The sequence below is a fragment of the Dunckerocampus dactyliophorus genome, chromosome 2 (assembly GCF_027744805.1).
Source record: "Dunckerocampus dactyliophorus isolate RoL2022-P2 chromosome 2, RoL_Ddac_1.1, whole genome shotgun sequence".
Classification (NCBI taxonomy): domain Eukaryota; kingdom Metazoa; phylum Chordata; class Actinopteri; order Syngnathiformes; family Syngnathidae; genus Dunckerocampus; species Dunckerocampus dactyliophorus.
Window position 1 is genome coordinate 36,405,452 of NC_072820.1, and position 19,881 is coordinate 36,425,332.

General features: G+C 41.8%; 4 protein-coding genes across 8 annotated transcripts in view; 2 read left to right on the top strand and 2 right to left on the bottom strand.

The window, feature by feature from the left end:
- nubp2 (nucleotide binding protein 2 (MinD homolog, E. coli)) overlaps positions 1–245 on the bottom strand; it is a 3,352-nt gene extending 3,107 nt beyond the window's left edge. For both annotated transcript variants that reach the window (XR_008567376.1, XM_054765808.1), the window contains exon 1: positions 138–245. Coding sequence is in view for 1 of the 2 variants with exons in the window: in XM_054765808.1 (XP_054621783.1) it covers positions 138–153 (16 nt within the window). In the remaining variant the exon portion in view is untranslated. The remainder of the gene's footprint in view (positions 1–137) is intronic.
- spsb3b (splA/ryanodine receptor domain and SOCS box containing 3b) overlaps positions 1–7,817 on the top strand; it is a 9,847-nt gene extending 2,030 nt beyond the window's left edge. The window contains exons 3-9 of the mRNA XM_054765761.1: positions 2,715–2,942; positions 3,850–3,988; positions 4,706–4,904; positions 5,007–5,194; positions 5,276–5,378; positions 5,519–5,644; positions 6,078–7,817. Coding sequence (XP_054621736.1) covers positions 2,902–2,942; positions 3,850–3,988; positions 4,706–4,904; positions 5,007–5,194; positions 5,276–5,378; positions 5,519–5,644; positions 6,078–6,595 — 1,314 coding nt within the window. The 5' untranslated portion in view covers positions 2,715–2,901 and the 3' untranslated portion in view covers positions 6,596–7,817. The remainder of the gene's footprint in view (positions 1–2,714; positions 2,943–3,849; positions 3,989–4,705; positions 4,905–5,006; positions 5,195–5,275; positions 5,379–5,518; positions 5,645–6,077) is intronic.
- On the bottom strand, positions 2,158–11,270 carry LOC129174135 (probable crossover junction endonuclease EME2). Of its 4 annotated transcripts, XM_054765784.1 has the most exons (10): positions 10,485–11,270; positions 10,298–10,419; positions 10,131–10,226; positions 9,968–10,059; positions 9,832–9,892; positions 9,647–9,762; positions 9,386–9,575; positions 6,569–7,411; positions 4,730–4,884; positions 2,168–3,963 (listed from the first exon to the last, which is right to left on the bottom strand). In XM_054765784.1, exons 1-8 carry the CDS (start codon positions 10,840–10,842, stop codon positions 7,256–7,258), a joined length of 1,191 nt encoding a protein of 396 aa, XP_054621759.1. In that variant the 5' UTR covers positions 10,843–11,270; the 3' UTR covers positions 2,168–3,963; positions 4,730–4,884; positions 6,569–7,255. The 4 variants fall into 4 exon arrangements, with proteins under 4 accessions (XP_054621774.1, XP_054621750.1, XP_054621759.1 ...); XM_054765799.1 differs by having other exon boundaries at positions 2,158–3,963; positions 4,730–7,411; positions 10,131–10,223; XM_054765775.1 differs by having other exon boundaries at positions 2,158–3,963; positions 4,730–7,411.
- Positions 10,956–18,864, top strand: LOC129174121 (major facilitator superfamily domain-containing protein 1-like). Its single transcript, XM_054765747.1, has 13 exons — positions 10,956–11,333; positions 11,740–11,840; positions 11,959–12,068; positions 12,151–12,206; positions 12,528–12,671; positions 12,757–12,915; positions 16,796–16,911; positions 17,000–17,100; positions 17,171–17,282; positions 17,352–17,489; positions 17,611–17,750; positions 17,824–17,935; positions 18,016–18,864. Exons 1-13 carry the CDS (start codon positions 11,312–11,314, stop codon positions 18,154–18,156), a joined length of 1,452 nt encoding a protein of 483 aa, XP_054621722.1. The 5' UTR covers positions 10,956–11,311; the 3' UTR covers positions 18,157–18,864.
- The last annotated feature ends 1,017 nt before the right edge of the window (positions 18,865–19,881 follow it).

Below are 19,881 nucleotides of genomic sequence, written 5' to 3' on the forward strand. Positions count from 1 at the left end.
AGTTAACGGATTTCCTGTTCGCTAACTAGCCGATTTACTCACTTACACAATATGTTTTGTGTATTTTTGTCATGTTATTAACTACTACACCACAACATTTGTACACAAATTAATAAATTAAGAAAGCAGAAACGTACCGTGGTTTTGTTCCATAACAGTAATTTTGGCAATTACGCAGCATCCATGCGAATTGCAGTGGTGCCCGAATACTTCCGGAAATGGTCGCCAGACTCAGCCAATCACATGCCGCACACTACACCAACTCTACCATTGGGAGAGCTCCCTTGCGGTGCGTTCATGTACTCGGTAGATGCTCGTATTTCAAAATACCCAAGTAACGTAAAATTGGTGGGGCAGATTTATTTTTTATTTATTTTATTTATTTTTTTATTTTTTTTACAAATTTCAAATTCATTTCACTTAAGCAATCTACTGTTGATGATTTTCGCCAGGGTTAAAAAAAACCTGTTTTTTCATCAACAGCAAGCTAACTCGTTAGCAATAGGCGTCAAATGAACTAAAACAAAGAGTTACCAAACGACCTCTTTTTCGCAGGACATGTCCAGTTTTCATGTCCTGTCCTGGCCATCCTGTTTTTTTGTTTTTTTAGAATGTTCTGCTTTTCATTGTTTTTCATTGGGCCCTAAAGTTAACTGGTATTAGGGCACTCTGTTGCATGATTATATTATATGTTTTTGTTACTTATTTGTACAGTCACACTTGAAAAGAGATATTATTATGCTATTATATGCAGGCCGATTTTTTTCTAATACAGAAAAGGCATTATTTCAATCATTATCTCATTTCAGTTATTTTTTCAAGTTATTTTTGCACCATTTAAATTTATAGACATTATTTTAGACATAATCAAAGATGTTGAGTAACATCTGAGAATACAATCTGAATTTGTGTCTTTGGTTACAAATAGTATTTTGTACTATGAAAAAATTCAATCCATACAGTGGAGGCATACTGAAAATGTATTGAAATTATATGGTATCACTGATAGTGATGTCAATCCATTAAAAGATGTAATCAAGTTAAGCGCATGTCTAGTCTGTGATTAATCAGGATTAATCACAATCACAATCTTTTTTTGTGGCTATCTTTCAAGCAGCTATCTACCTACCTAATCACACATTTACCCTGGGCTTAATTAAGTAGACTTTATCTATTTAAGTGACTGGCGACCAGTCCAGGGTGTACCCCGCCTCTCGTCCGAGGTCAGCTGGGAAGTCAGCCATCTAAGATGAGTGATCGGGGGAGAAGGGCCTTAGTCAGGAGGTGACCAATAACCCGATGGTCACTCTGTCAGAGCTCCAGCATTCCACTGTGGAGAGAGGAGAACCTTCCAGTAGGACAACCATCTCTGCAGCAATCCACCAATCAGGCCAGTGTGGTAGAGTGGCCAGATGGAAGGCACTCCGTAGTAAAAGGCACATGGCAGCCCGCCTGGAGTTTGCCAAAAGGCACGCGAAGGACTGTCAGACCATGAGAAACTAAATTCTCTGGTCTGATGAGACAAAAATGTAACTCTTTGGCGTGAATGCCAGGTGATACGTTTGGAGAATGCCAAAAGTAGGCCAATACCATCTCCACAGTGAAGCATGGTGGTGGCAGCATCATGTTGTAGGGATGTTTTTCAGCAGCAGGAACTGGAAGACTTGTCAGGATAGAGGGAAAGATGACTGCAGCAATGAACAGAGACATCCCGGATGAAAACCTGCTCCAGAGCGCTGTTGACCTCAGACTGGGGCGACACTTTATCTTTCAGGAGGACAATGACCCTAAGCACGCTGCCAGGATATCAAAGAAGAGGCGTCAGAACAACTCGGTGAATGTGCTTGAGTGGCCCAGCCAAAGCCCAGACCTGAATCCAATTGAACATCTCTGGAGAGATCTGAAAATGGCTGTGCACTGATGCTTCCCATCCAACAGGATGGAGCTACAGAGGTACTGCAAAGAGGAATGGGCGAAACTGCCCAAACATAGGTGTCCCATATGATGCTTTTGGCATCATATTCAAAACGACTTGAGGCTGGAATTTCTGCAAAAGGTGCATCAACAAAGTATTGAGCAAATGCTGTGAATACTTATGTACATGTGATTTTTCTGGGTTTTTTTAAATTTATTTTTAGTAAAAAAAAACAACTATAAAACCTATAAAAATAAAAATTGTATTTTAATCAAAAAATCTTTTTCGCATTTGTGTGTAGAATATTTGAGGAAAAAAAGGAATTTGATCCATTTTGGAATAAGGCTGTGACATAAAATAAATGGGTAAAAAGTGAAGCGCTGTGATTACTTTCCAGATGCACTGTATGTTTATTTTCACAAATATCTGTGTGTTTTTGTTGTGTTGTTGATATCGTTACATTTACAGGGGCTTTGGTGTCAAAGGGTTTAAATGACACCAAACCAAAAACACAAAAAAACAAAATGAGTTTTTGCTGTTGTTTAGTTATTTTCCAAGGGAATAATTGTATTATTTTGTTACATGGTTACATTGCCCTATATTGTTGCAGGCCCGTTTATATTTTGTTAAATTGGTCACAAATATATTTTTTGTGCTTAAAATCGTTGTCTTGTATTTCAGTCTGATTATGATCATCAACAAATTAAAGGCAAAATCATTCAAGGAGCTTTAAAAATGTCAAGTAAAAAGTATCTGTATCTGCGATACTGGCCATGTAAATCATAACCAACATTTGCAGTATTACAGGGTCAACTATGGAACCTCGTCACTCAAATTCAACCTCCTCCCCACAAAGATATTATCCAATGAGGTGAAGGCGGAGGCGTGGCCAAGTAATGTTTACGTCTGGCCTGCAGAGCTTGAGAAGTGGGCCAGCACCTGTCACAGTGAGGTTGGATACACAGTAGTGGCACACTGGCAGTCCAATGAGCCACTGCAAGACAGGGTACAAGAAGACGTCAGTCAGGTAAGGCCGCTACTAAATAGAACACAACATTCTGTTTAAATGCAGCAAAGGCATGCTATACATCCGTAGCGTAGTGTAATGCGATGTAGTGGAACATTTACTTATCATACAGGCACTATTTGGACATATAGATTTATGACATTATCTTTAATTGTACTATTTGTTCCGAATGGTTCATATCACGTGCATGACAATATTCCCTGCTCACGAGTCAGAACTGTCCAGATGATGCATTTACAGTATTTAGGCTAAAGCCCACTTAAAGCGAAACTAGCTCCAGACTAACTAATCTAAATTGTTGGCAATTATCTCATGCACCTGTTAAGCAAAGCAGCCACCAGCTGCTGTGCTCACCGGCGCCTTGTATGCATGGACCCTAATGAAACTCATTTGTCATACAAGTATATGTAATCATGTAGTGCTGTGTCACGGGTTTTCACCATGCAGCCGAACCTAAATATAACAATTTTCCTATGTGAAGAAGAGGAAAAAAAGTCTGGATGTTCAAGCGTGCTTGACCTCATTTCTGCACATGTGCACTTGCAGTAGCAGACATCTTGCCACAGTAGCAAAGCAGAAGGTTGGCTTTAGAGGTTACACACATGCACATGCGTCCTGCTGCCAATTGTGGCATATGGGAGCGATAGAAATAGACATGCTAAAACACACGGTGTTCCCCTCTCATATTCTGACAAAAAGTAAGGAAAAATCCCTAGTAGCAGTATTGTGATGTGACGTAGATCCTGTTTTAGAGTTGTATTCCCATTTATTTCAGGATAAAAGTGGTTATCCCTCTTTTCCTTGAGTATACTGTAAAATAAAAAACAGCGTCATCATCAATATAGAGAACACTGCCTTCTGGACGTGTTGTTGGTCATACGGTCCTTTCATGGTCTGCTGGTTACAGAGTTTCCATGCTGAGAAGAAGAAGGAGCAGCCGGGCTCGGCATTTGGCCTGCAGTGAAATGCGGCGTGGGACCGATTCCTTGGTGGTGATGCCGATATCGGGCGGACGGGAAGACTGGGAAAGCCAGATGACAACACAAGTAGATGCAAACATCACATTATTTGCACAATACTGAAACTACATAATATACTGTGTATATACTGTAGCATGGTACAGTATATCTTAAGGGACATTACTCCAAAAATGAAACTTGAATATACTTTTGAGTAGTCTGTACACCTTGTGTAGCAGTATAGATGTACTATCCGCTGAAAATAAGTCAACGCACAGCCATTATTGTCTAATGGTGGGGGTATCATGGCCTGGGCCTGCATAAGTGCTGCCCGGAAGCATGAATTCCAACATGTACTGTGAGATTCTGAAGCAGAGGAACTGAGTCACATGCAAAGGCTCACACTGAATAGTGACAGTTTGTATTCAATTTGCGCTCCCTTGTGCTGCCAGGTATTTAGACAATAATGGTTGTGTGTTGTCATTTTCAGGAGATGGTACATATGTGTAAGATGTATTGTTCCTTGAGAACATGTAATACAATGGTTGAAAGTCCTGTATGTGCAGCACTCCTTGTGTGGAATGGCTGTGTGAAAGACATGGTCAGCTTCTCAGAGGCATATTCAGTATTTTTGGAAGTGGGTTCTAAATTTACTTGGTGTAACATGTGAGCCCCCCTGACCAGTAAGAGCCTTAAGCATTCCAAACTATCATCTCTAAAGGGTTTGAGGAGTGAGAAAAGTCTGCTCTTGGATTTTGTCGTGTTTGGTAGATCATGGCCACAATTATATTTTGTCTCATGCAGGTAAGCGAGTCTGAGGTGGATCACCTGGAGACCTCACAGGCTGTCTCTGAGGTGACGGCAGAGGCCGACGAGGTGGTTGAGGCCCCACCCAGCCTGGTGCCTGTGGTCGGGGAGTCTTTCTGCCAGTGTGTCGGAGAAGAGGAGCTGATCGCAGGCTTGGGCATCACCACGGAGTGCCTCTGTGGAGAGGAGGACAACGGTTAGAATGATGAACATGATGTGATGCAAGCTAAACAATACATCTCAGCATGATGCAGTTGTGCACCACTGCACACTACAATAATCAACATGGCGCTCTCAGGCTTCGAATGGGTGTGGGATGACAAGGTCAAGTCCTCAGGCGTGTTCCTCAGCTGCGACAACAGGAAGGTGAGCTTCCACACGGACTATAGCTGTGGCACTGCCGCCATCCGAGGCACCAAGGAGCTCAGCGACGGCCAACACTTCTGGGAAGTCAAGATGACGTCACCGGTCTACGGCACAGACATGGTAGGAGGCAGCCGTTGCAAATGTATTAACAATATGGTGTATTTTTCCATGTCTAAATCAGATTGCCCATTTTTTGTGTAGATGGTGGGAATAGGAACATCAGAGGTCAACCTGGAGAAGTTCAAATATAACTTTGGAAGCTTGCTTGGCCACGATGAAGACAGTTGGGGGCTTTCTTACACAGGTTTGACCTCCAAAACAGCAAGTGTCCTTGAATGTAGATGACTCAAGTGTTGTAGTATGCTTGGTAGTTGCATAGCGGGAACTACCAAAGCTAGAATAGCTTCTGGGAAGGCTTTCTGCAAAATTCTTTCTTCCTTAAAGGTCTCTTCCAGCACAAAGGGGACAAGGCAACGTTCTCCTCGCAGTTTGGCCAAGGCTCCATCATCGGAATGCATCTGGACACCTGGCATGGTACCTTGACCTTCTACAAGAATCGACGCTGCATAGGTGTGTTCTCCAACACACGATATAGATATACAGTATATAGATGTGCAAAAACTATATGTAGACGTGTAAATAGATACATTTAAAATACAATATATGAAAATATACAGATGAGCAGAAACAATATGCTTTATATGCATATCAATATTTTCATTATATATTTCGCTGTAGAAGTATGGTAATACTGTATATAAATGAAGACGGACACTAGAAACATTTTTGTTTGTGCGAATTAAAGATTCAAATAGGTCTTACTGCCTTATATTAGACTGCATGTTTAGCATATTACATTTTTTAAAAACATATAGTACATGTGCGATACAAAAATTGGTACTATTGCACAACCTGACAGCTGATGGGAGGGATTACCTGCAAGTAGGGTCAGTTGCAAATTGTGTTCTTTTTAAAGACCCTACTATCTGGTCTATGTCCACAGGTGTTGCTGCCACCAGGCTGCAGAACAAGAAGTTGTACCCCATGGTGTGCTCCACAGCAGCTAAGAGCAGCATGAAGGTGATCCGCTCCTGTTACACGCCCACCTCCTTGCAGTACCTCTGCTGCACGCAGCTTCGCCAAATGTTTCCGGCCTGCCCTGATGTAATAACTGCTCTGGAGTTACCCCCGGGCCTGTGCACCCTTCTCCGCACACAGCTTGGCTGGGTGTTCTCCATCACTAGCACCACCACCACCACCAGCAGTAGCAGCATGGAAGCTTCTGACCAACACAGTGACTCCACCGAGGACGACACAAGCCTCCCTTCGAGCCCCAGGCTCAGCGCCTGCAGCTCGCAGGGTCCCTGCACCAATCTGCTACCTGACGCAGTCCTGCAGCCCTGCCCCCGTTTTATGTCACCTTGTACTTGCCAGTGCCCCCCAACTCCCTCCAGCAGTGACTATGAAAGCTGCTGCTCTGAGCCAGAAGATTACCAGAGTAAAAGATGTCGCTGGACATGAAGTGCACCTTGAATCAGGAAGTCAGTTGTGGCGTTTCCTGTTGGAAATAAGATGGTCAGTCATTCGACTGTTTATACCTGAACTTGCAATGGCAAATACCATGTTAACCTGAAGACCACCAAGGTTTTACAAAAATATTTTTAAGACAAAAGTAAAGACTGCTGTCCATGGTGTGTGTGTGTGTGCGCGCACACGTGACAGGAAGAAAAGCTCAGACTCTTGTACAACTCTACATTCAGTAATATAACAGAAGACAGCTGACTTCTTTCTAGGGAAAATATAGCATCCTATATTGGGTCAATACAGTAATAACTAGTCCATCCCTTCATGAATGTTTTGTAATTATTGTATAAGGCATACTTAACAAATTAGATGAAAAACAGGAACAAGAGCTTTTTGATACTACACTTTTTGTACCTGCTACGTTTATGAACTTTCTTACTCAGGCAATCCAACAAAATAAAAGCCTACAGACAAGAGCTGCACATTTATAAATGGAATCATTATTAAGATGTTACTTAGAAGAGCCCAAAAAAAGAGACTCCCTAATCACTTGATCTGTGTCAGTTCTATCATTGTGAACATAGTGCTGTATATTTGTAGCATAATGACACCAACAATCCACTTTAACAAGTCATGGTAACCTAGCAGCCCTTCAAATCAGTCCAGGACCAGCTCAGGGTTCTGTGTGGTGAAGCAGCGGTAAACTCTGGCAGATATCTCCGGCCCGATCCGCCTGTCTTTGCCTTCGCTCTTTACTACGAGATCGGCCAGCAGCCTCTTTTTGTCTTCCTCCGAGCCTGAGGCTTGGTATGCCTAAACCGCAACACAGAAAGTCAGCAAGTAAACACAATTTCATGTTTGTATAATGATGTCAAATTGAAAAGGAACTGTAGATATGTCCTGCGTATTCCAATAAGCTGCAATATTAGCTTTACGAGGACAGTAATGCTTATTATTGTGACTGGAGTTGCCTCGCACTAAAAGGTGCTTCTTATATTGTGACTGTATAGGAGCAGCCACACCAGAGATGCCCAAACATTTTCCGCCGAGGGCCACATACTGAAATATGAAAGGATACAAGGGCCAGTTTGATATTTTGTAAAGGATAAGCTAAGATGTTAAATATACTTCAAGAAAAAAAACTGCATCTCAGCTTTGTGATATAGATGAAAAAGTATTTTATAAGTATTACCTTACTTTGGTCTTTGCTCTTTTTTTTCCTCCATTTTTATTTTCTGTTCCAGATATTTTTAGTTATTTTAAGCCTTAGCTTATTGCCATTATAATTTAATCATTTTTCCGCACTTTGGACACACCTGAGCTACACCAATACAAAACTGCAACCACAATATAAACACATTGTTCAATTACTGAAATATAAGGCGATATTTTCTGAAAAAGACTGCCCCAAACAACCTGTCACAAGTGAGTCAATGGCCAAGGTCTATCCAGCTGAAGTAGGATGCAGAGGTTTTGTGGCTTCCTTTACCATCGGGCTCATGAAAGACCTTGGCATTGATGGACAAACAGTAAGATCAGTCTCTCAAGCGGCCGAAAGAAGCAGCCAGTGGCTATGGAAGCAGAGGGGGGCACACCTGGGACGCCAGGTGTTGCTGATGAGCTCCCTGGAGGTGTCATGGGGCTATCAGTGGGCTTATCATCAAAACACCAATGAAGGAGGGTGCCCACCTGACGACCCTAATGAAGTTTGAAACCCACCTCCGTCCTTCCTGCCCTTACGCAAGGGTAGGGTGTGGGGGTAAGGGGGAAGGCTAAGCGACAACCCGGTGGGCGGGGCAACCTCTCCCCCCATCTTCCAGGCACTACTCTACTCATGGTTGGGCATGGGACACAAGCTCAGGCTTGGTCACCCTGTAGTTGGCCAACTTCGATGAGGGTGTCTAGTCTTGAAAGGCCGAAACACCCACTGATTCAAAAGGTACACTACTGATGATGTGTCCCAAAATTGACATCTTCCCCATGGCTGAGATAAAGTTCCCACACCACTCGACATCCACGCCTCATGTGATTAGCATCTATTGGCACAAAGGACAGTTTCAATCAAGTCCTGTGTATTTACAAACTGTCAATTGACTAGCAAGAAATCTGATGCTCTTTTTTTATTGTATTTATTTTTTTTAGATTTTTTTTTTTTTTTTTACGGTTTATTTTGTCTTCAGAAAATATTTTTCCAAAAACAGGTTGGGAAAAAGTCGTGTTATGTTGTGGTGTAGTGGTCACTGTGTAATACAGTTCATTTTTACTTAAAAAATACCTTTCCATAATCCAGTCATTAATAAGAGGGGTTGTCTTATATTCAGTGTTGTCTTATATTTGGATCTCTATGGTAATGCCTCTCTCTGTGCAAAACTGTTTATTTTTACTTAAGGAAATATTTTTCCACAATTGAGTCGTGAAAAAGAATGGTTGTCTTATATTCGGATCGCTAAGGTAATACCTCTCTCTGTGCAATACTGTTTGTGTACTTTAAAAAATAGATTTCCACAAACGGGTCATTAAAAACAGAGGTTGTCTTATATTCAATGTAGTCTTATATTCGGGTCAATACAATAAAACTGTGTGTAATACTGTTGATTTTGTTTAAAAAAAAAAAAAAAACCTTTTCAAAAATCAGGTTATGAAAAAGAGGGGTCGTCTCATGTTCAATGTTGTTACATTTACAAGTCAATACGGTTGTCTTTTATGGAGGTCAATACGGTAATACAAGCAAGGGATACAAATACAGCCCTGATACAGTTTCAAACACTTGGTTAGGCCTGGACGTACCTGCAGCAGCAGTTGAGGCGACTTGTGGGCAGCGGTCACACAAGAAGCTACAGCCGGACTCACTCTGTTCAGCTGTTGGATCTGCTTGCTCCACACTTGTTTCAACCCGGAGCCGTCCTTTTCCACCCGGACCCCACTGGCCCACGAGCCGTCCACGCAGAAGGGCAACTCCGCTTTGTCTGTGAGCAACCTGCAAAGAGGTGAGTGGAATGTGAGCTCTTGTAGCTAAACGTGTGACTTCCAACTGGAGGGCATGCGTACTTCAATGGTCGCTTGGACAAGGACTTGGTAACCATACAGATGTGGTCTGTGACTTCCTGCCAGCCATCCAGGAAGACCACGGACATGTTTTTATACAGCTGCAGGTACACAAGAACCTGGATGGAGACCACAGGAAAGGTTACTTTTTGAAGATTTAAGCATTTAACAGTAGATGCTACACTGACCTCGTCGACATCCAGATTCTCCACACCATATTTTGATTGTATTGTTTCATGACCACACCTCCTGTTGTGTGCAATGAAGGAGATATTAAGTTATTAAATGAGACATGTTTACATCTCCTTTGGGAGACACACTGACCTGTAATCTGGCTGGGACTCCGTCACTAAGAGAGTAACCACCTTCACAGCATTACGACTAAGGGCAGAATCCTCCCCTTCACTGTCAATCGTCTGTCATGCACCACACTGAAGCAGTGAATGTGATGCACAACAAACTAACACATAATTTCAAGGCAACTTACTTTTTTCACAGTGATAACCATGTCCAAGAATTCGGTTGCACCTAGCACCTGTACCACCTGGTCCTCCTCCACTGTTGCACCGCCATCCTCACCCTGCTGAAGACCCACTTGTCGTTAAAAGAAATGCAATGTAAGTACAAATGAGCAAACGCGCTGATGGCAATCACCTGGGGTAAATCCCTTGTCCAGGTGATGCTGTTAGGAAGTTGCTGCTGTTCTATGCTGTATCGCCACTCACATGACGACAAGGTGCCCAGAAGAATGTCAGAGCCCTCCTGTTGCAGAAGAGCTGAAAACAGAGGTGGATTGAATGTCAACGCAAAACTATATGACATCGCCTTGAAGACAGCGTACCTGGATCTATGCAGACAGTCAAACATTTGAGGCAATTCTCTGGCTTCAAACTGTTAAGATGTTCTGCAGCTTCTTTCCTCTTCTGTTGCTGCTTTCTCTTCTCCTCCTTCTCTAGCTCCTTAGCTGCACGCCTTCTCTCTCTAGCCTCCTTCCTTTCTCTTGCTTTCTCCTTATCCGCATCCATCTCCTCTTGGGATCGGCGTTTTGTTTTCGGACTCGGCCGTTCGTAGCCATCAGATCGTGGTGGAGCTAAAGCGAGCTTTGCACGACTGGTACATTTTAAATCGCCTTGTGCTGCATCGCCGTCGTTATCCGAATCAGATATGTCCCACGTTTTAGGATTGTGTAAAGTGGTCATATTAGCAGTTATACATCGCCCAAAACTTCCCAGGAACTTGTGTGCATCCGTCGTTTAGAAAACGCAGCATTATTTACATCCGTTGACGGTGTCCGTCGAGGGTCAAATTAACAAAAGGTGCTACAAAATGTATGACTCACAAAATGCCTAATAACACACTGCTAAAAGCCATTCATATTATACATGTAAATTCTTTGTTAGTTGTAGTATGACACTCTGCAACATTGTTTCATGAATACAAATTGGCAATAAAGTCGTACGGAGAAAAAGCACGTGAGCGTAAGAAGCCCAGTCTGCGCATGCGCAATGCGAACAGATTTGGAAACAAACTGCTGCGCCACGGCAGTGCTAAAATGTATCCACATAGTTGTCAGATTTTATTATCAGCGCGATGCTAATGTAGCTTGTAAACAACACTAGATGTGGTGAGTGTGCGTTTCTCCAAGCAGTCGTCTTTGACCCTCTCATCATGGCACAGCCTGCGGAGAAAGGTACGTTTGTTAACTTTTCTTCTACAACGCTGACTTCTACCTAGTCATATGATCGGGTTTCTCGCTTGCCCTATAGAATAGGGTCACAAAAATGGGCCAACTCAGCAGATTTTGTTGCTGTTGTAGTGACCAAAAAGACTGAATGGCAACTTTTTGCTAATGAATGAATGCCCCATGCAATTTTACTTGATTTAAACGCCTTTTGTTCGTGATACCAACATCAATTTCATCAAGTCATTCAGCATTTTAGACAAAATTGAATACCAAAAGCTAAAATCGTGTGTTTTACTTGCATACTTACTAGAATAAGTATTCATGTCAGTGAATATATGTACGATAAATGTGTTAGACAGTGACTATATTGCCACTACAGAAAAACATAAGTCACAATTGTGAAATTTTCCAGGTTATTATCGCTTTTTGGTGCTTTTCTTCAACTGCATGTTGACATTCGGCTCCTACTTCTGCTTCGACATCCCCAGTGTTCTGCAGGATCAGTTTCAAGGGGTACGTAAGGCAAAGACAACCTCTCGATATTGCCTGTTTCTGTCCCATTCTTTCAAGAGTGTATAAACGTAATCAAATGATAACACTTATCACTGTCTTGCCCCCACCCCCCCGGCAGAACCTGACATGTCCCAATGCGACAGTGATAAATGGGACATTGGCCTGTGTGGTGGGCTTGGGGATGACCCCTCAGCAGTACAATCTTCTTTATGCTATCTATGCGTGGACGTAAGTGAACACACACACACACTGTAACTACTAACCGTCTCTACTATATGTGTTAAACTCATCATGTTTATCTCATCATCAGGAATGCTGTAGTGGTGATCCTAGCTGGCTTCCTCATTGACAAATTGGGCAACCGCTGTAAGACCATTTCATTCTCACAGTACACGATGGTGTTATCATGCTTATTCATTTAAACACAACAAGGTACAGGAAATGTGTGCTATTACTTTTCAAAGTCCAAACACTTATTGGATCTGAATTATTAGACTTCATCTGGGAGGTCATCACTAGGGAAAGATTATGGACAGAAAACAAGAATGCAGTCATGTGACACTTAGCAACCAATCAGATTGCTTTGATGTCATCCCCTATAATGTACACAGCCGCAACCGTGCATGTTAGTATGATGATATGTATTAGTTTTTTCTTTATTTGAATTTTCTTGATGTCTCTCCACAGTCGGGGTGTTCCTTTTCTCCTTTTTGTGTGTTTTGGGCTCCTCTTTGTTTGCCCTGGGTTCCCACTTCAGAGGAACTCCCTACCTGCTGCCGCTCATGCTCACAGGCCGACTCCTGTTCGGATCGGGCAATGGATCTCTGACCAGTAAGTGCCATACACTACATTAACACAGTATTCTTAATTCTGGGTAATTACTGTTAAACTCCTCTCTAATCAATTTCCTGTTTAGTCGTTCAGAACCGCATCACTGCCTTCTGGTTCAAGGGGAAGGAACTGGCCTTAGCTTTTGGGCTGACCTTAGCATTCTCTCGCCTGGGGTCCGTCCTCAACTTCTTCTTCACGCAGAGGTTTGAAGAAAACTTTGGCATGCAGTGGACTCTCTGGGGCGGTAAGTAGTGGAAGAAACTGTCTAATAAAAGGAGGTTGTTGCTCTTAAAAGGTCCAATATAAAAATATTTTTCAACAATCGTAAAAAGATCTCAGAGGCTCCACAACAGTGTATTGGACGTGTGAAAATTTAGCCACGATTCCGGAATTTACACGGTTTAAAAGTGCATTTAGGAAGCCCTACTGCAGGGGTGTCCACACTTTTTACAGCGAGGGCCACATGCTGAAAAATGAAAGGATGCAAGGGCAACTTTGATATTTTGTAAACTAACACAGGTAGAAATGCTAACAAGTTACAGTATATATACTGCTAAAAAAAACTAGAGGAACACTTCAAAAACACATCAGATCTAAACTGGGGGGAAAATGATATTGAATATCTTTCCTGATAATAAGTGGGTGATGTATTAGTAACAAAATGATGCCACATAATTTGATAGAAATGAAAATGATCACCTTATAGAGGGGGGAAATCAAAGACACCCCAAAAATGAAAGTGAAAAAATGATGCAGCACACTGGTCCATTTTGCTAAAATGTCATTATAACAACTCAAAATGATTCTCAGTAGTTTGTGTGGCCCCCACGTGCTTGTACGCATGCCTGACAACGTCGGGGCATGCTCCTAATGACACTACGGATGGTGTCCTGGGGGATCTCCTCCCAGATCTGGACCAGGGCATCCATGAGCTCCTGGACAGTCTGAGGAGCAACCTGGCGGCGCCGGATGGACCTAAACATAATGTCCCAGAGATGTTCTATTGGGTTTAGGTCAGGTGAACGTGGGGGCCAGTCAATGGTATCAATTCCTTCATCCTACAGGAACTACCTGCATACACTAGCCACATGAGGTCGGGCATTGTCGTGGACCAGGAGGAACCCAGGTCCCACTGCACCAGCGTAGGTTCTGACAATGGGTCCAAGGATTTCATCCAGATACCTAATAGCAGTCAGGGTGCCATTATCTAACCTGTAGAGGTCTGTGCATCCTTCCAGGGATATGCCTCCCCAGACCATCACTGACCCACCACCAAACCGGTCATGCTGAATGATGTTGCAGGCAGCATAACGTTCTCCACGGCATCTCCAGACCCTTTCACGTCTGTCGCATGTGCTCAGGTTGAACTTGCGCTCATCAGTGAAGAGCACAGGGCACCAGTGGTGTAGTTGCCAATTCTGGTGGTCTATGGCAAATGCCAATCGAGCTCTACGGTGCTGGGCAGTGAGCACAGGGCCCACTACAGGACGTCGGGCCCTCAGGCCACCCTCATGGAGCCTGTTTCTGATTGTTTGGTCAGAAACATTCACACCAGTGGCCTGCTGGAGGTCATTTTGTAGGGCTCTGGCAGTGCTCATCCTGTTCCTCCTTTCACAAAGGAGCAGATACCGATCCTGCTGAGGGTTGAAGGACCTTCTACGGCCCTGTCCAGCTCTCCTGGAGTAACTACCTGTCTCCTGGAATCTCCTCCATGCGTCCAGGTACCGCAGTGATGCCCTGGTCCAGATCTGGGAGGAGATCCCCCAGGACACCAGCCGTAGTCTCATTAGAAGCATGCTCCGATGTTGTCAGGCATGCGTACAAGCACGTGGGGGCCACACAAACTATTGAGAATCATTTTGAGTTGCTACAATGACATTTTAGCAAAATGGACCAGTGTGCTGCATCATTTTTTCACTTTCATTTTTGGGGTGTCTTTGATTTCCCCCCTCTATAGGGTGATCATTTTCATTTCTATCAAATTATGTGGGATCATTTTGTCACTAATACATCACCCACTTATTATCAGGAAAGATATTCAAGATCATTTTTCCCCCAGTTTAGATCTGATGTGTTTTCGAAGTGTTCCTCTAATTTTTTTGAGCAGTGTATATTAAAAAAAATGTATCTGAGCTTTGTGAAATAACATGAAAAAGTGTATTATTAGTATGAACTTGATTCTTTGCTCTTCTTGCTGTATTTCAACTTTCTTCATAAATAATCTTTGTCAATTTTCTTTTCATAATATTATGACTTTATTCCCATAATATTTGGACTTTATTCTTAACTTTTTCCCCAAGCCAATTAAAAAAAACAAACGAATTAATTTTGTTACGTTTGTTTCTTATAAAATTATGACTTTAAAAAAAAGAACATATCTTTTTTTAATATTTCAGCTCTATACTAAAATAAGGGTTGGGCATCATTTAAATTTGAGCGATTCCGATTCTGCAGGGCGATGAAATGTTTGAATGTCTCCATGATTTTTTAAAAATTACATTAACTTTTTATTAATTACATTACTATGAATTTCTCATAGGGCTATTTCCAACCATTATATAAACATCAAACCGTTGAACTTGAACATAAATGTTGAGAAGTCTCTTTACATAGGAGTAGACGTTCACAAATAATTTTTATTTTTGAAGACCTCATGAAAAACAATGACTCATATCCTGTCGTTTATGTGTTGGAGAATGTCTTATGATGCCGAATAGACAAAGTGTAACTTAACCATGTTAGTGAGTTCCTACTAACCTGCATGCAGAATATCAAATATGTACGGTGAACGGAGTAACACTTAACGCGGGGTCTGGTCAACTTCCTTGCTAACGCTAGCGTTTACGTCATTTCGCTTGTCTATGGAAAAAGTACACAGCCTCGTGTCAGCTGGATATTTGAGTTGGCCACTGTATTCGCATTATAAAGTATAATTTGTTTGCTGCTTCAATGTTGGCATAAGATCGACTTAATTGATTGTTTTACTTACCTGACTGGTTGGTCCAGTGTAGCGCGTCAAAAAACAGGGCACTCTGTACACCGTGAATCTGGACGTGTTCAATAATGTTAGTGGTGCATGTTAGTGATGGCCTTGCAAATGTTGCACTGCACCGTACGTTAATTTTGTAGCAGAATTTCAGCCAAACTTGCTGTCGCACACAAACGCTTCCTGACGCTTATTCTTAATTAATTCTTCTTCGTTGGTGTTGTGCAGCCATTTTTCAGGTCGGCGGGCTGGTCGATCTTCTCGAAATTGTAAAAAATTAACGATTCCAGCACAATCAGAATGTTAGTCCCATCGATGCTCGATGGCCAAGCCTGGCTAAAATAACATTATTTTTCCTCATAATATTACAAGTTAATTGCAGCTTTTTCTTCCTCATTAGAATACATATTTTTTCTTTTAATATTTTGACTTTAATCTCGTAAAATTACAGTGTTTTTTCCATTTCTGCTGTTGTTACAACTTTGTTCTTGTACATGTTCTCCTTGTAATGTTACGACGTTATTCTCATAATATTTTGACTTTATTCCCATAATATTAAAACTTTTCCCACAACCTTATTTTCAAAAAATTACAATTTTAATTTGTTTTGTTTGTTTCTCATAATATTATGACTTTAGAAGTTATTTTTTTCTTTAATATTTCAACTTTATGCTACTAAAATGACATTTTTTTTGCTCATAATGCTGTATTACGACGTTATTCTCGTAAAATTATCTAACGAGACTTTTTCTCGTTAGATTACAACTTTTTTCTCTTCATATTTTTACTTTATTATTGTCAAATGCTGATTTGTTTTCTATTTTTGCTGTTGTTTATTCTTATTAAATAATATTTTTAGAATTTGTACAGCATGTACATGTACATGAATGTGGGAACACGTCGTTTTGTATGTAGCTTTACTGCTAATGACTTTTTTGTCTCTGAGGGGCTATTGTACACGTTTTTCACTTTTTACATATACACTGTAACTCTGCTCTTGTCCAATATAGTTGATGCCATATATCACATACAACTACGTAATATTACGGAGTGGAAGCAGACAACACAGATGTTAGCAACAGTCAAAAGTCCATTTTGCATAATAGCGCAGCTTTTAAGACTTTTGTGTAATTTGCAGGTGCTCTCTTGTGTGTGCTGGGCTTTATGTCTGCCATCATAGTCAGCACTCTGGACAAGGTGGGAATGAGGCAGCTGGGTCTTGATGGTGCCATCCGGGAGGAGTCTCGCAAAGTGGTACAAACGCTGTTCTAATCATGCAGACAATCTTCTTACATTGTGGAATTCTGTATGTTCACCCTCATTTTGTATTTTTTTTCTATAGAGAATTCAGGATGTAAAACTGCTGTCACTGAGATACTGGCTGCTGGTTCTCACCATCATGTTCTTTTACAACGGAATCTTCCCCTTCATTGCTGATGCCAGGTAGTAACAATAAAATAGAAAATGTACATTTGAAGACTTTTAAGAACATAACATGTGATTCCCTGTCTAGTAAGTTCATTCAGGACAAATACACTGACTACTCTCAGAAGGAGGCGGCGTACGTTGCCGGGGCCGTTTACGACAGCTCACTCGTCCTCTCAGCCAGCGTCGGCATTCTCATAGTAAGTTGTGACTCTTGACACTGTCAAAAGGTTCATTTAAAGGATGTGTAACACATTTTGGTGTTTTAGGATTACGTGGGTCTACGGGGTATTTTTGCCGTGGCCTGTGCCTTGTTCACACTGCCCGTGTTCGGACTCCTAGCCTTCACCTTCGTCCCTCCTCTGGTGTCCACCATCTGGCTGGGAGTCACCTACTCCTTTGCTGCTGTGAGTTGGAAGTGTTTGCCTGAATATGACACAGCTACCCCAGGAAGTGTTTGCGCATGCAGAAACACAATACAAATATTTGTGAGGAGTTTGGACTTGGAATTCCTGCACTCTCTTGCAGGCAAGCATGTGGCCGTCGATTCCTCTCGTGGTGCCTCAAGCCACCATCGGCACAGCTATGGGCCTTGCTACCTCTATCCAGATGATCGGGATCGGCATCTCCAATCTGGTTGTCGGGCAGATTTTGGGCACTAAAACAAGGTAGGAAATGTCACTGATCAGTGTGCGTTTGCAGTGTTTTGATGTTGCATGATTTTGTTCCCGCCCACTGTAGTGACACTAAGATTCCACTGTGGCGGTGGCAGAGGATGATGATCTTCATGTTGGCCAACACCATCTGCTGCATCGTTACCTCAGTGCTGCTTAACATTATCGATCACAGACAGGTCACACATCTCACACATCTCACAATCTTATTGCTATTTTAAATGTACACCGTTTGGGACTAAATGTGAGTTTTGTTTAGGGTGGAATGCTGAACAAGATGACCAAAAACTCAGGACAGACTGGGGGAGATTCTGACAGAGAGCCACTCACACAAAGAGAGGAAGAGGAAAGTGAGGATGAGGGAGATGAAGCACCCCCATCTCGCTCTATCAACTCATGACTTCAACCCCATGAGTTTTTGTCAAGTTTGACCGTTTTTTTTTTTTTTTTATACCGCCTTTTTTAATCGTGATGCCAGTTTTAGAGGGATTTTTATGTGTTGTCATCTTCGTTTTAATATTCTGGCATTTTAAGACAACTGTTTATTATCATGGCCAATTATTTTAATGTGTACTTAAAGGGATAGTTTGGATGTTTTGACATGAAGTTGTATGACATCCCCATCAGCAATGTACTACAGCAACAGTGACTTACCCCCTCAATTGGTCCCGTGAGCCCAGTTCTGGTCGGAGATCCTTGACGAGGAACATAGTTCCGCTTACGTACTGGGGCCATTTAAGTAAAGACTTTGGCTTCTCAAAAAAATATGCGCTCAAAAGAGTAATACATTTGTATCACTGAAATGCCTCCTCAAAAGAATCAGACCTCAGACCTGCGTCTCCCACCGTATCCCTGCGGCTGTTGCCTGCGCCACGGCCATCTTGTTTACGTGTGTGTTCCACAGCAGAAGAAGATGCGAGCGTCTTCATCACATACACAAGAATGGAGAGGCGACAGTGCGCAAGGATATGGCAGGAGACAAAGATAACGCAGAGCGATTTCTGAGGTCTGATTTTTTTCGAGTAGGCATTTTTACGGCGCAAATGTATTGCTCTTTTAAACACATATTTTTTTGAGAAGCCAACGACCAGAACTGGACTCGCGGAACCAAGTGGGGGGGGGGGTAAGTCACAGTTGATGAACTACACTGCTGATGGGGGTGTCATACAACTTCACATCAAAAAATCCAAACTGTCCCTTTAAAGAAGGGAATTTTATTTGTCATATCAGTTGTTGGCCAAAACAGCTACTTCATCTTCATTTGTGAAACACACTTACCAAGTAGGACACTACACACATGTATAGTATGCACAAACTGCCATAATGTTCTATTTTGTACACATTTCTGGCCATAAACCTTAAAAAATAAATATGTGGAAAAACATTCCTCTTTCTTTTTGAAGAAACGCTTATGACTTGCATGTAGAGATGCTATTTCAAGCACTAATTATTAACCCAGACAGACTATAAAAGAAACACAGTAAAACAAATGCAATGGGAAAATACTGCAATGACATAAACGCTGCAAGTTCTAAAACAAAAATGGTGTTTTTGAATTTTGGAACATTTCTGGTTAGAACGTATGAGCGTTGCTACGTGAGTGTTTGCCTCGTGGCCAACGTACATGATATTTTATACATCACAACCACTAGGTGGAGCTATGACACTGCAGGGCTGTAGCCAGAAAACTACAAGACCGGGGGTTGCTTTGATGTTTTTCACCTTTTTGTTCAATCAATCAATCCAAAGTAGTTAAAGAGGTGTTTAGCAGTTGCACTTTAAGAAACAGCCTACATCTCAGCTATTTGTTATTTGTATTATACTGCGTGATAGATTACCTGATAAGCAACATTTCAACTTCAATATGTATTTTTTTCTTCAAACTTAAAAATGTATGTAACCGTGTCCGGTAAGGGACAAAATATGTCAAAACAACTTAAAGATGTTGGACTCATTACAACCAATGTAAGCAAAAGACAACATTTCTAAAAAGATTAGACTGAAATGAAATAAGACTTTCAACTAAAGTATTTAAGTAACAAGTTTCATGCTAATCGGCAAAAAGTACAACGCTATATGTCAAAGTGTTATGATTGTTACAGGCAGCCGAGTCCCCACCAGTGCA